Consider the following 15,454-nt stretch of genomic DNA (forward strand, 5'->3'; position numbering starts at 1 on the left):
TTATTTATATATTTTACCAAACAAGATTTTAGAAGAAATTTCGGTTCTTTCAATTCGTTTGCAAGAACTGATGTTACGGGGAAAAAATTGACTTTAATGTTTGTGAAAAATACATTTGAAATTTTAATTTTATTTACAATACAAAATAAGATTCAAATAGGACCGATCTTTGAAATGTGTTGCAGTATTTAGGATCAAACTATTCAAGTAATATTTATGCATATTAAAATTTAAAAATTTAAATTGCCGAATCCTTATATAAGAATTCGACTTTCTCGTATATTTTTAGAAATTAATTATTTTGTCGACTAGTAACGGGACGAGTCGGGGAAAGACGTCTCGTCGGACGAGAAACCGTCTCGCGTGGTTTGCGAGATCGGGACGGCGGCAGTGCACCGTCGGTCGCTAAGGTGCAAGTTCTTATTGTTACGAATGCAGTGCAAAGTAACTTTTGCTCTTACTTTGCAGACTGTTTTCATTATTAGGAAAGAAATGATTTAATTAGTCCTAGAAAATAGAGTTTAGGGAGTGTACATTAGAGCCAAACGGTTGCTTGGCAGTCGAGATTGCTTTTGTTATCGTGGCCGGCATTTTGTCTAGCTAATTTGGATAAGATACCTCGTTACGGTAGGTGTAAGATGCTGCAAATTTTTTTTTTTTGTCGATAGTAAGATGTTTGTTAAAAGTTTTAAACAAATGTGCTGTCTGGTAGAGCTGAAATTGTTATCAAAGGAAGAAAGAATAGATTAAAGAAGTGCACAGAAAAAAATAGAATAAAACTGTGTCTAGTTTCATTTTTCCACTCTTCTTTTATTGTTAAAAAAAAATGAACATAAGTTTAGTAATTTTCTTTACACCAATATATTGTAAAAGTTAAGTTTGGTAAAATGTTTTAACTGAAAAATTAATAGGTCTAATATTATGAGTAACGAATATTTTAATTATATTGAAACCTTACTGGTCATCCTATTCCATACTCAGTTGATCCATTCTGTCAAATTTGTTTGTGCTCAGTTTTTCCCTACATCAATTTTATTCTGTTTGCACATTTTGATGAATTAACAATTTAAACTTCCAATATTTTGGAAATCTTAATTAATATGACACTGTTCTAATTCCATGTATGTTGGGTTAACAAGACTCTACTGCAGTTTTTATCATAATGCAACTGATAACTATGAATTATTTTATAAGAAAGTACATAAAATAGAAAATTAATTAATTTGAACATAATTTTCTTAGCTATGTTTCTTTATATCATCAAGATAATTATAGATTTTAGCTAATAAATTTTCATTGAAACAATAAATTTCTTAATAATTAATTTACAATTTAACAATAATAATAATTATTGTCTTTTAAATTACAATCAGGAGGTTACAATTTTTGGAATGCCGCTCGCTGTTGGTGTTATCTTACTGGCATTCTTCTTGGCATAGGATTAAATCCTGATATACCAGATCATAAAGTGAGTAGAATGTAAATATTTAAAATAATTTTTACATACATAAAATATTTAAATACAGATATAAACATCTAAAACCCTATTTTTGATTAAAGCCAAATGATTGCTGGATTTAATAATTAAATGTTAATTAATTTTGCATAGAGGTAGGCATTAGGCACCATCTCTTTATTTATGTTTAAATAATTTAAATTTCTCAAGCCAAACAATTGCCAGTTTAAATCGGCTGTATTAATTTATATTATTTATTTAATATTATTAATTTTTAACTCCAAATATTGCCATCATCATAAAATTATGGATATTTTACATTAAATACAGTAGTACCTCGACTTACGCTACCCCGACTTACGCAAACCCGGAGTTACGCGATTTTTAAATTTCATCGATTCGTCTTTTGTTTGAGCGTCACGCAACTATTGATTACTCACTCCCCCACACTATTGTTCGGCTTACATGTTTGGACGTGTCACGTAGAATCGACGCATAGTTACAATTTATTTTGTGTTATTTATTTCTGTGTTTGTTATATCTACGGAGACTCGAGAGTCTCTACTATGTCATCCAAATGAAGTAGAACTGATTCTTCTGCATCAAACAAGAAAAGAAAAACTTTATCTTTGAAATGTAAAGTTAACATTGTTAAAGACTTCGATACAAAAATGAAAAGGGGTTACAAATTTTAGAAAATATAGACTCCAACGAAGAGCACATTTCTTCTACAATATGAGTAATAAAAAAATTATTAGCATGCTACGAGGAAATTTTGCAGGAGAAAAAACAATCTGAGTCGTCAGACGAATTTGTTAGATTTTATGAAGCCTTCTACATCAAAATAACTTTGGATTATGATTTTAATAATATAATTTGTTATACATATGTATTATCTAAGATTTTATTAAACATTTTTTTTTTCTAAATTATTGATTTCTTTAGTCTCCGGCCCCAATTAAAAATAATTTGTATGTATTTTATATGCAAAATTATACCCCGACTTACGCAGTTATTGCTCGGTCCCACCTATCGCATAAGTTTGGGGTATTACTGTATTTGAGTTTTAGAAATTAATTATTCAGTTATATTTTCCTAAAACTTTAAACATTTGCAAAAATTATATGTTATCCAGGTTAATGAAACAAATCAGTTTGCTTTAAGCTGATGAAAATCATATCAAATAAAAAATGTAGAAGTTGAACTGGAAATATTATTTGTTTATAAAACTATATTGAGAACAATACCCGATAGCTTGTCGAGAGTCGTTGCCAAAAAAGTGTATTTTGATATTTTTAACGTGTAAATTTAATAGGTGTTGGATTCAATTGTTGCGAACACGAGATTTTTAAAATAAATTGAGTCATTCCGTACAAAATCAGAAAGGCCGGTTCTCGTATCGCTTCTTTTTTACCCCGAATCCAGCGATGCCCGGATTGGGCCACGGACCGAAGACCTCGCTCCCTTTCCATCACTCTGCTGTTATCAGTTTTCTTGGTCTTCACCCCTCCATCTCCTCCTCCAATACTAACTTTGGTATTCTATTGTCCTCCATTCTCTTGGTATGTCAAACCATCTCAGTCTAATTTGTTCTATCTTCTCCCCCAAATTTTTCACTCCTGTTCTTACTTGGTGTACTTTCGAGGAATTTCATTTCTGCTTCTCTCTGTGATGTAGTCTCATATCACTGAAATATTTAAAGTAAAAAGATTTTTACTTTTATAAACTGTAGGAAGAAGAATGATGACATAAGAATAAATATAAAATTTTGTATTTGAAAAATGTAAATCTCAAATGAATTTCTAATTTCTGCTACATTTATTTTTTAATATATACAATGTAATTTTTAATCATTTTTTAATTAGGGAAAAATAAGAAATTACAACTTTTATGTCTAATTTTTTTTTAGCTTTGATTAAATAATACTTAGACATCAATTATGTACAGTAGTATTTTTTTTTTATTATATCTTTGAAACTTTATCATTGCTCTTTAATTAATATACTCATTTATATTTTGCACAAATACAAAATAAGAGAACCATATCGATTGAGGGATCTGTAAATTAATCCCTCGATGTTACTGTGTCTATCAGAATTGCATTAATCGAATACAGAAGTATCTCGATACCGGACCAAACAGTCACCATGTGCTAGCAGAAATATTTTTATTTTAAACAAAAATAGAAAATTCACCAATGTCTTAGGTTTTTCTTGGAAAATATCTGTTTAATACAGCTTTAACAGCTGTATTTACTTAAGTTTATGCTGCCTGTAGAAAGGGATCACCACAATTAATTTTGCACATTTACAAAACGTGTTTGTTACGAAAATGACAAAATAATTTATTTACAGACAAATTAGAACCAAAACATCCATTGATACACACAGCACAGTGGCACACCAACGGAAGAACAACTCGCAACTTATTGGTCTTCTCTTTGGTCCGGTGCAGGACGGATCGACGCGGAGAACAAAAACTTATGCCACGTATCGAGTATTCTGTGCCGAAATACACGTACGAGATGCCGTTAACAGAACGCACGATTGGAATTCGATTACTGTGTGTTAATTAAATTCTGCATTTGGCGAGGGATAGCTTACCTACATCATTGGGAAACAGATTTATTTATTTGTAACATGTGTAACAGCCACACTACTATGTATTAACACACAATTTTATGCATATAAATATTGTCTGTTAGTCAAAATTGAAAACAAAAAGGACATGACAGAACTTCTTGTAGTAGAAGAAACTGCAGAAATCATATCATTTCTTTTTATAATCATCTGCATGTTACATGAATACACTGTTTGAAACATTTTTTTCAATATGTAGGACTGTGTTATTGATGTAGCTCTAAATTTTGAAACTGCTTAATACTTGAAAAGGAGTTTTCTATGCAAATTCTACATCTGAGATTTTAAATTAAAATTTTATAATGATTGGACTATGTAAAAATTAATAAATATCATATATTGGGTTGTTCGGAAAGTTCGTAGCGATTTTTAAGAGAAATAAAAGAAATTGTTTTAATACTAAAAATATACTTTTATTCCATTATGTATGTGCCATTGTTTTAATGACGTGTTGCCATCTATGGGGCAGCTTCATGATACCCTCTTCGTAGAACTTTCCAGTTTTTTCCGCGAAAAACTGATCCACGTGGTTTTTGCAAGTTTCCAAAGTATCAAAGTTTTTATCATGAAGGGAATTTTGTAGAGAACGGAACAAATGGTAGTCCGACGGGGCAAGGTCGGGTGAGTAAGGGGGGTGGGGTAAAACATCCCAGCCTAGTTCCAATAATTTTTGGCGTGTTCGTAAAGACGTGTGAGGATCTGGCATTATCTTGGTGAAACACAATGCCTTTTCTATTGGCCAGTTCCGGATGTTTTTCTTTAATTGCCATGTTCAGCTTATCCGATAGCTTCCTGTTTAACAGTGTGTTTGTGACAATAATAGTAACTTTAATTTTGAAGCGTAGTGACAGAATCTGTGAGCATGATTTGTGTAAAAGGAATATTGTGACGAGTTATGTATTGCTTATATGAACATTATGTTTTCGCGATATACTTTATTCATTATAAAATTAAACTTTTTTTGCCTTAATAGGAGAAAAACTATAAAATCTCATAAACTCTAAAGGGAACAGAATCACTTTTACAACATGTAACTTTATTCCTCAACTTTCGAACATCCAATTTTCAGGAACAATACTTATCAGAATCAATTGTTTGATTCTGTGGAAGCAGCTCGTAGTACAGGATTCCTTTCCAATCCCACCAGACAGTGAGCATGACCTTCTTTGGATGAAGACCGGCCTTTGAGTTTTTAATGGCAATTCATTTCTCTTACCCCACGATCGTTTTCGGCTGATGTTGTTATAAATGATCCACTTTTCATCACCTGTCACTAAACGCTTCAGAAAAGGGTCATTTTCATTTCGTCTTTCAAGAGAATCACAAATGGAGATGCGATCCAGTAAGTTTTTTTCCGTTAAGTCGTGAGGTATCCAAATGTCGTAACGATTCACGTATCCGAGCTTCTTTAGATGTTGAAATACAGTACTGTTTGATGACTTCACTATGTCTGCAATCTCTCGAGTTGTGTAATGAGGGTTTTCATCCAATAATGCTTTGATTTGGTCCTCTTCAATAACAGGAGGTCTTCCTGAGCGAGGAGCATCTTCAAGGCTGAAATTACCCGTTTTAAATTTTGCAAACCACTTTCGAACAGTTGATTCTGATACAGCACTCCCACCATAAACATCACATATCTTTTTTGCTGTTTGTACAGCATTTTTGCGTTTACGAAAAAAGAAAAGAAACAAGTGTCGATAATGCACGTTGTTCGCATCCATTTTTGCAATGAGCCAAATTAAACGTTATTTGAATAATCTTAACGGTTTTTTTGTAACGGACGCGTCTCAAGGTCATTTATCGTAATATTCATTGGTTTGTACAATTCTAATCATTTTTGCGTCAATCGGTGTCTCAACTGTCGGCTATCAAAATCGCTTACGAACTTTCCGACCATAAATATCATATACATTATTCCATTTTGTTTTAAAAATTTAAATGACAATTTATTTTCTTTTAATATAAAAAGATTCCGATTTTGACATCACCTTCAATATGGACATGCATGTTAATCAAGAATAGCGGTACTTCTCCGGTATGACTATGACAGCTTAAAGAAAACTGTTACATTGGAAAATCAAAACCTGTAATGATTTAAAAGACATAATTCTGTCAAAGAATATTTTATTCCAAAATAGAATTGCTTCTTAAAATTTCTTTTTGTAACCTGCAGAAAGCTTATCAGTCAGGCTGAGAACTTTTTGTTTTGATTAAGTTTTGCTGCTAGGAAAGGGTGTGAAGGGTGTGAAATGTGTCTAGTGTCTTCTTAGACACTAATCCAGCTTCAGATGGTGAATAAACAAAGATTAATGGATAGTTTGAGATAGTATAACATAAGATATGTGCTTTTCCCTATTTTTGTTGGATGATTGGATGAAGGACTATATAAAGTTTTGTAATAATACATGCAAGTATAAATTTTGTTAGTCCAGATCTGGCTGTCTTGCAAATCCTCTCTATGTGAGTTGACATTTACGACCACTGTTAATAATATAGTGATAACAATGTATGAAATTAAATTCGTTTCCATAATCATTATTGCCAGTAGCAAACAATGTTTGGTCTTGATTTGGAAAACATTTAGTTTGCATAATATACTATCACCTGGCATCACTATTGTACACTATAACAAAACCAAATGAAAGTGATGTAAATGAGGTAAGCAGTGCATAATTCTGTAACATTTTGTTTGTTGGTTATGTTTACTGCAAATAACAGAAGAAAGTATCAAAGCCTACTACTGTCTAGAAATTTAATTGTTTAAGAATATTTTATATTATGGTTACAATTATTTAATATTTGCTTAGATTGTCCAAATTATTATTATTGTCATTCTTGAAGGCAGCCGGTAGCAGAAAGAATGATTTGAAATTTTCATGCTTGGGAGAGTGAAGGTTTTGTCCAATACTGAATAACATTCTCTTAAATAATTATACAGATAGAATATAATGAAATAAATGTAAAAGAATTAGAGTTTATCCTCACAAATGAATAAAAGCTTTGGCCATTGGGTCATTTAAGGAGTAGTGAACTAACTGCTCTGGAGACCTGGGATAGAATTTAGTCAAATTTTTCACAGTGGTTTTGTTCTGCATAGATTGAGTGAGCCCTCTCTTTCCCCATTATAGGCCTAGAAAATGCCCTCTTAGTACACAAAGAGTAGAAAGAGTTTAAAATCTGTTTTATTTCTGTCCCAGACTTGTTTTTATTTGTTAAATTTACACACACACAAACATCTCAAAACTCCATATATTAGTAAAATGCCAGACAATTACCAGATTATAATTATTAAATTTAATAAGCGATGGCTCCTAACATCTGCCTCTAGTTACAAATTATTATTTTTAATTAATTGCAGAGAAGTAGTCATTTGGCATATACACTCACAAACAGTATGTTATAACTCAAGTAATGCCAAACCACAAGGTAGATATGTTTTGATAAACAAAATAAAGTTTTGTAATTTTTGTTGTTACAGTTTTTTTTAAATTATGGACCAGACTATGAATTGAATATTACTCCTGGAAATAGACCAGATAAAAACAGTAATGAATATATTGAGCAACTTGTAAAGACAATATTAGGTAAGTTACTATACTGTAATAATACTCTAATAAAGGAGGAGGGGCTGCCTGCTTTTGCAAACTTAGCCCACTAGGAAGAAAAAGAGAGAAGTATAAAGGATAAGGGAAAAAGTAAAGGCGAAAAAAGTTCTTAGGACCTCAGAGCGCTGTATCGGAAATTCTTAATTAATAACCAAAATTACAATAGTTGACAATATCATCAATTATGGTAGATAAGTAAGATAGATAATATTATTGTAACCTTGCAGTGATCAAAGTTATTAAAAACTGATTATGATTTTAATACGCAGAGAATGTAAATATTAGCTTACTATGATATTGAAATTGTAATCAATATTATTATTTGCAGAAAAGGTAAGTGATTTACAAGTTCTCTTACAATTGATAAGTTAACATGCCGAACATATATAACTGAAATGAGTACATATTAATTCATATTTTATTTCACCACATTGGGTACAATGCATCTGGGTGCCACAATAAGTATAACTTGATACAGATCCAGTGCAGTTAATCGATATGTGACAATTGAAGTAAGTAAAGATTGATTCAAGAATATACATAAGATAGCAAAAGAGGAGATAAAATGTACATACACGAGATACTATACAATAATATACAGGATAATTAAGCACAACAGCATTATAGTATACATACACGTGAGGATGACAAAATGCAGATGTCATGAGACATAATATACAAAGTAGGACAGGTACAATTATACCAATTATGTTTACAATGACAAATATCAGTTACAAAATACAATTACAGTATCATGGTGCAAAGGTAGAGAGTTGCTGGTTGAATGTACTTACAGCAGTTCTTCCAAAATACATGTTACTTACGATGCATTTATGATGCTGATTGTCTTTGTTATCGAAGACTTTGTTACAGTCAGTTGGCCAAGCACCACCGTAGCCTCGATTATTGTCTCTAGTTGATGTCTCTGTGACTCCAGCATGGGGCAGTTGAAGATGTAGTGCTGACTGCCGTCTGCAACTGCACAGAGGGAGCAGTTGAAGTTGGGCGTGTTCTTGAATCTTGCTAGATAAGAATTGAAAGGAAGGAGGAACAATTGGTAGGAAGACAAGCAGGCGTATTATTGACACAGTATGGCTCCTGACAAATTATAAAGTCATATTTATGCATTAGAGTAGTGAGAATAGACATCCGGCAATCCTTCACCCAGTGTTGAACTGCAGGAAACTAATGGCTTTATGGTCATACATATTAATGGAAATACTTTAGTTTTAGATTCTAGATTTAAAAAAAAAACTGTGCACAGAAGAATTCTGCACTGCCAATCAATCGCTGATAACATCACTGTCTTCTTGGTCATCTTGTCTGTTCTTGTTGATCTTCACATTGTTTACAGTGGAATATAAAACGTATGGCATCTCCTACACTATTATTGTCACACCGGCATTTATTAGTGTTTCTCTTCTTAAAGCGGTAGAGGTAGGCCATAAAATTGCCGTGCCCGTTAAACATTGGATAGTTTCGGATCTAGGTTCGTAGTAATTAGCCTTGATGCATTTAGTAATAGAGGGAATAAACTGGTAGCAAAGTCTCCCCGTTGTAGAATTATCTCAATCTTCCTGCCATTCAATTAGTGCCCATTTGTGTAAGGAATTTTTCAGTGTTGATTTTGGTAACCTGGTATATGTATCCTGCATCTTGAGAGTACCAGCCATTTTGGCCAGTTCGTTTCCTTTATGTCCTGGTATCCACCTGAATTAGATATTGCGAGTAGTACTGAGATATTGCGATACTTTAATAACTTCTTTGCCCACTAGCGTGATGTTTTCAGTTTTTGCCAAGACATGAAGAACTACCTTGCTGTCAGTAAGGAATTTTATATTACCTTTGTATTTATTTAAGTGATTGCTTTGTATGTGGCCCATAGTTTAGCTTGCATAATGCTACAATGTTTAGCAAGCTTTAATCTGGCCTGATACATTGTCTTATTGTTGTTGTTTTGAATGTACACACCAGCTCCCACTCCACACTCTTGCTTAGAGCCATCAGTGTACTGTACACTATCCACTGAAAGTATCTGTTTGATTCGGGATTATACTCAGAACTTATTTCGTAGCTGTGCATATCTGCTGAGTGTAGTTCGAGGCATATATCATTACTAGTTCTATCAATTTCATATTTTTTAATATCATCGGGTACATTCAAGTAGCTGTTTGGAATCATTTTATTTTTAATGCGTTTTTCAATATCCTTTTGTGTATAACCGTGTAGTCGAATATTAGTGCAGAGCCAATTCCAAACTATTTTTCTTGCCATGATATGTATTGGCATTGGTCCAGCCAATACCAGTATTGCATCTGTGGGGGCTGTTCGATAAGCACGAGTAATCTTTCTTGCTGCTCTTCTCTGCAAAAAATTACTGTCGATACAAACGTGTGTATGTTGTTAAGTGCATCTTGCCATACTGGGACAGTGTATAAAATTGCTGGTTTATTTGCCATCTTATAAATTAATTTGCTGTTTGTAAAGTTTAATCCCAGTGTTTTCCAACAATCAAATTGAGGAGGTTAGCTCTTGATTTGTTTTCTTGCTAATTTCATTCATGTGAAGATGCCAACTGAGATTTGGGTCAAAGAATATTCCAAGGTTATTGTAATATTATTGTTAATTGTCTACTTGGACTTTACTTATTAATAGGACTTTATACTGGTGTTTAAAGATTGGCACAGTAATGAGAGTTAGTTCAGGAAAGAACAAAATTTCTTTATTATATCACGTGTAGTAATAATTTCTGTACACATATAATATATGTGTTTCGGGCTAGCATGCCCCTCATCAGCAGTATTACTACCAAACACTAAAAAGTAATAACAACAAAACAAATAAGTTACTGTATAACTTAAAATTTCTTAGCAATAAAATACAATTTTAAAACTTACTGTAAATACATATTCCAATCCCGAGTATAACTGGATATTTCTCGTTTTACAATTTTAGAATTTAAGGACAGTAAGGCTTTTACAATTACTTAATATTCCAAGGCATTTCAAAACTTTCACCTGTTTGATTTTGTTATTATCTATACGGAGTTTAAGGGTTTTTTTGTAACAGTCCACACCATTGCTTCACACTTAGCATAGTTAATTGGAAGCATTTGTTCCTTGTTCCATTACTTTCGTCGGTCAGTTTATCGCAATTTTTATTTATAAGTAAGTCATCAGCAAAAGCTTGGACTTTTAGATCATTGCATCGGTCAAAATTTGTCAGTAGTTTATTGAACACCAAATTCCATAGTCCCGGGCCGCTACGGGAGCCTCGAGGGCATCTCCCGTTTATTGTTCTCCTTATATGAATGTAGTTGGAGTGAAACTCTATGAACCTTTCGTTTAAGTAGCTATCTAATAATAATCCAAAAAATGTTGACAAATTAACATCTTTGAGGCGATTTTTTTTTATGACTGGCCATCTTAAGTGGTTGAAGGCTTTTTGTAATCGATTGCTATTAATAAAGCATGTTTGTTCTCCTCCCATGCTTCATAAACAAATTCTTTAACGCTCAATGCTGCATGTATCATTGATTTGTTTGTTCTAAATCCGAATTGGTTTTGGTGCATATGACCATTCTTGTACATTCTTGTCTGTCGATCCGTTTAATAATAAGTTCGTGAAGGACTTTTCCCATTACATGGAGTAGGCTAATTGGTCTGTAATCACCAGGACTAGATGGATTAACTTTATATTGGCTGTCTTCCATTTAGCCGGGAAGTAACCATGCTTTAGACATTCATTGTATAAGTAAACAAATAGGATTGGGATCTCCTCAAAAGCATTTTTTAACATTTCCACTGTTATACTATCCAGACATGGTGCTATGGCATGTGTTATCTCTTTGAATGTGAATAATCTGTAATTATCATAGTATTTGTTAGTGTTTACTTCTGTACCTGACTGGCCATCTAAGTTACAATTATCCAAATTGATATCAGTAGGAAAATGATCATCAAGGATCCTATTAATGTTATGTTCAATATCATAGTCTTCACTATCTTCTGTTCCTTCCTTCCAATTAACAATGTCTGGTAGCTTAAGTTTCTTTCTATTTCTAAAGACAAGTTGACATGGAATTTCCCATGGACCTTTGGAGTTTCTCTCCAAGCTTTTGTTCTGGTAGCATTTATACTCTTTTTATATTCCTTGAGTAATTTTCGTACTTGTCACAAATTCTTTGCTTGGTTTCTTTGTCTAACGTCCTTAGATACTGCTTTCTTGTTTTGTTAATTATTAAAACCAACTTCTCGCACAATCCCTGGGAAGGATAAATCAACACACTAAAAACCTTTTTTAGTAGCCTGCACCTCTTCTCCTTAAAGTTTATACATTGACCCTGCTTCTCTGCTTTAAAAATCTCAAGCACCTCGAGTCCATCCGTGTTTGCCATTGTTCTAATTAATGTAGCACATTGTAAATTGGGTTTAACTTCCTCTATCCTGCATATATCTTTAATTTGTTTTTCTTTCACTTCACTTCTACATTATATACTGTCTTCTCGTTCAAGTGACCATTCCATCCGACCTTCTCTATTTGGGTGCTTTCAATGTCAGGTTGCTACAGGACTGAAGAAAAAGAAGACAAACTGCTAGTACTGTATTAAAATAGCTTCTTGCTGAATTTCTGGAACGAATCACACAATCGACAACATTTAAAGTCCAGTAACATAAAAATTTTAATGGAAACGAACCTTTTCGGCCGTATCCATGGTCTTCAACCAGTAAGATTCCAAAATGGAATGTGTAGAACAAAATTATTTGAAAAGTTACTTTTTAAAAATTTGGAATAACGCCAAACATATATAGAACAATTTTAACTGTAGATATTACAAAAATATAACTACCCCATTTACTGGTTAAAACCTGATGCAGACCATGGGTATGGTCGAAAACGTTTGTTTTCATTAGAATTTTTGTGTTTCTGGACTTTAATACAGTACTACACATAATCGAGAACCTTTAAATTTTACTATTCTAAACACTATTTATATACCAAAATATAGACAGCTTAATTAGCAGAAGATGACATTTTTAATAAAATTTAAGGTTATACAGTGGGTGATTGGACAATGAACACCTCAGAGAACAAACACGAGAAGTGACATAAAATAATGAATACCGATTGGTCTTCCCTCGTCTTCGGGCAACAATTTGAAACTTTCCAGAATGCGGGAGACAGCGACACTCAACCCGGTATATTCCGATCGGATAGTATTCCTCCAAACTTTGAAACTCTCCCTCGTAATTTCAGCCTTTTATTTTTGACAGAAACAATTCTTTTATAGTATTTGCAAGACCGTCGGGCGGGCACTCGTTAAGTTTTGCACGGGTTTTTTACCTTAGCTATTATACTCTCACCTTTCGAAAATAGAGAGTGGGCAGACGACGTTGCTGGGCAGTATGGCTTATACGGGTCTACAGTAGGTCGCAGTTCGATCTTATCTAAGATAGATACTGTATAATCGAGAAGACTCAAGCAGCTTAAGGAGAAATAAAGAACATCGAAGAGCTCATAATGGAACAAGAAACGCTGCAAGATACGTTTTTCTTCCGAAAAAGAGGATTAATGCCGACATCCGCTATTAAAGATCTTTCGAAGGAGTGGGAATGTCAGAACGACGGTCTTAGAAGGGCATCCAAACCGGGTCGAGGTTAATAGGCTTAGGGATCTCTACGATTACAATGCTATTCTTTGGGATTTTTCGGAAGTAATTAAGAGAGAAAAGCAATCGACATTAGACAGATTTTTTAAACCCCCCACAAACAATAAAAATACACATATACGTAGTCGTGTTTTTTCTATTACATATAAATAAATGTAGTAAGAAAGTATATATTTTTTATTTTTTGAGGTCTCCAGAACAAATTTATCAATTTGATCATCGGTTAACAAACAGCTTGGATAGCAAACAAAGACTCCGAACGGCTTGCGTTCGTTAACCGATCACCCATTGTATATTCTTTGGTAGTTTTAAACATGCAGAATTTCCATTAATTGTAGTCTTATTTGCTTAGCCCACATGAGATAAGGTTGGTTACACAAGTTTTAAAGTTTAAAAGCATTTTAATTTACAAAATTGATACTTGTGTAACATGTTGAGAATAAGCCAGCAGTTTATCCCAAAGATAAGTTAATTGGCCAATTTTGGGCAGTTAAAATTATTCTGTAGTGTAGTGAAGAAACAAAATAAATCAGAACTGATGAGCCATCTTAAAATGTTCCACCAATATCTTTCTTGAAATTTACAACCATTAATCAACATTAATCAACTCTGATTTAAAAATAAAGTTTTGTTTTAATTGTCAAAAGTCAAAATTAAGTATATAACACGATATATATACTTATATTGTACTATTTTTATGCACACTCCAATCCATTCTTTACTGTTTTTCTCAGTGTACATCTGCACAATAAGAACTTTTGGATGGCTGCCAATTCTAATCCCAAGAATAAGCTATTTACTTAACAATACGACCGAATAAATTTAATCCTAATTGTTCCATAGTTTAAATGACAGTTTGTGCAAAAGGCTCTTAATTTTATCGGGATTTGCCTACACAGATAACCATAAATGACCAAAATGATTAAATACGGCAAAACTTGTTAATTGTATTCTGTTTTCAGATTTCTTAATGGTTTAGTTAATTGTCAAAACCTACAATTTACAAGTACAAACGTTTTTGATCTTAACCAAGATCCCATCACATCACCAACAATATTCCAAATTGGAATGTGCAGAATATCATTGGCCACCTAATGCAGATCTCGGTTAATTTAATTAAGAAGGAAAGCATTCTTCAATTTGAAATTAACCTTTAACATCCAGTAATGAAAATTTTACACTTAGTATTTAGTTCCAGTCATTGAGAAGAGAGATTTTTTATTTTTTACAGTTCATACTATACTTTCGGGTGTTAATGATTTATCTGACTACAAGTGAAAAAATAATAATGCCAGACTTTTTATATTTATAAATGCTTCGATATTTTTATTAAATTCGGCAAGAATACGGTCAAAAGTGTCGTAATAAAGAATAATGCCCCATTCTGTGCATTAAAAATACTTTTTTTTTTGCAGGTAATCTGGATTTTGTGTGTTAAATTCAAAGTTTTTACAAGAAAAAAAAATTCTATTTTTGCATATTTAGCTTTTAACGAATTATAAAAATATTACATGTTGGTGTACAATGTATAATTTGTGTTATAATGTTTTAACGTATAAAATATTTTGTATTTTTATAATATATATTTATGACAATTTCAATATGTAAATGAAATTAAAAAATAAATTTTATTCATCGGTGAATTTTTTCTCATAAATCAAAGTAACAAGGAATGTGAAAGACATTCTCCAATTACAGTTAGCATCGAGGGATTAATTAATCGAGAGGTATCACATATATCAAGATTGCACTAATCGAGTACAGTGGTACTTGATGAAACAATCACCACCTACTCGAATAAAACTACTTGTTATTAACCAAAAATGGCTAATTTACAAACACCTTATTTGCCGAGAAAAACGTATCTACGTTAAGTAAAGACGGTCGTTAAGACTTCTGCCGCCTATAAAAAGGGATTGCCACAATTAATTTTACGCACCGAATCCCACGTTAAGCACGGGATACCTGTATGTTGACAAAGTTCCTACCTGTCGGAGAATTTGCCTCGTCGACTTTTTCGCCGTCTGCGGGCAGCGACGTATTTGCGACGCAAATTACGAGCGGGAATGCGGAATATTTTCGGGAC

The 15,454-nt window shown here is 32.8% G+C and overlaps 1 protein-coding gene across 2 annotated transcripts in view; it reads left to right on the forward strand.

The window, feature by feature from the left end:
- Window positions 1-14,903, forward strand: part of LOC136990731 (histone deacetylase 8-like) — a 44,267-nt gene extending 29,364 nt beyond the window's left edge. For both annotated transcript variants that reach the window (XM_067289157.1, XM_067289156.1), the window contains exons 8-10: window positions 1,374-1,468; window positions 7,574-7,679; window positions 14,784-14,903. In XM_067289157.1, coding sequence (XP_067145258.1) covers window positions 1,374-1,468; window positions 7,574-7,679; window positions 14,784-14,806 — 224 coding nt within the window. In that variant the 3' untranslated portion in view covers window positions 14,807-14,903. The remainder of the gene's footprint in view (window positions 1-1,373; window positions 1,469-7,573; window positions 7,680-14,783) is intronic.
- The last annotated feature ends 551 nt before the right edge of the window (window positions 14,904-15,454 follow it).

This window comes from Centruroides vittatus, unplaced genomic scaffold (genome assembly GCF_030686945.1).
Source record: "Centruroides vittatus isolate TY-2023 unplaced genomic scaffold, ASM3068694v2 contig_134, whole genome shotgun sequence".
Taxonomy (NCBI): domain Eukaryota; kingdom Metazoa; phylum Arthropoda; class Arachnida; order Scorpiones; family Buthidae; genus Centruroides; species Centruroides vittatus.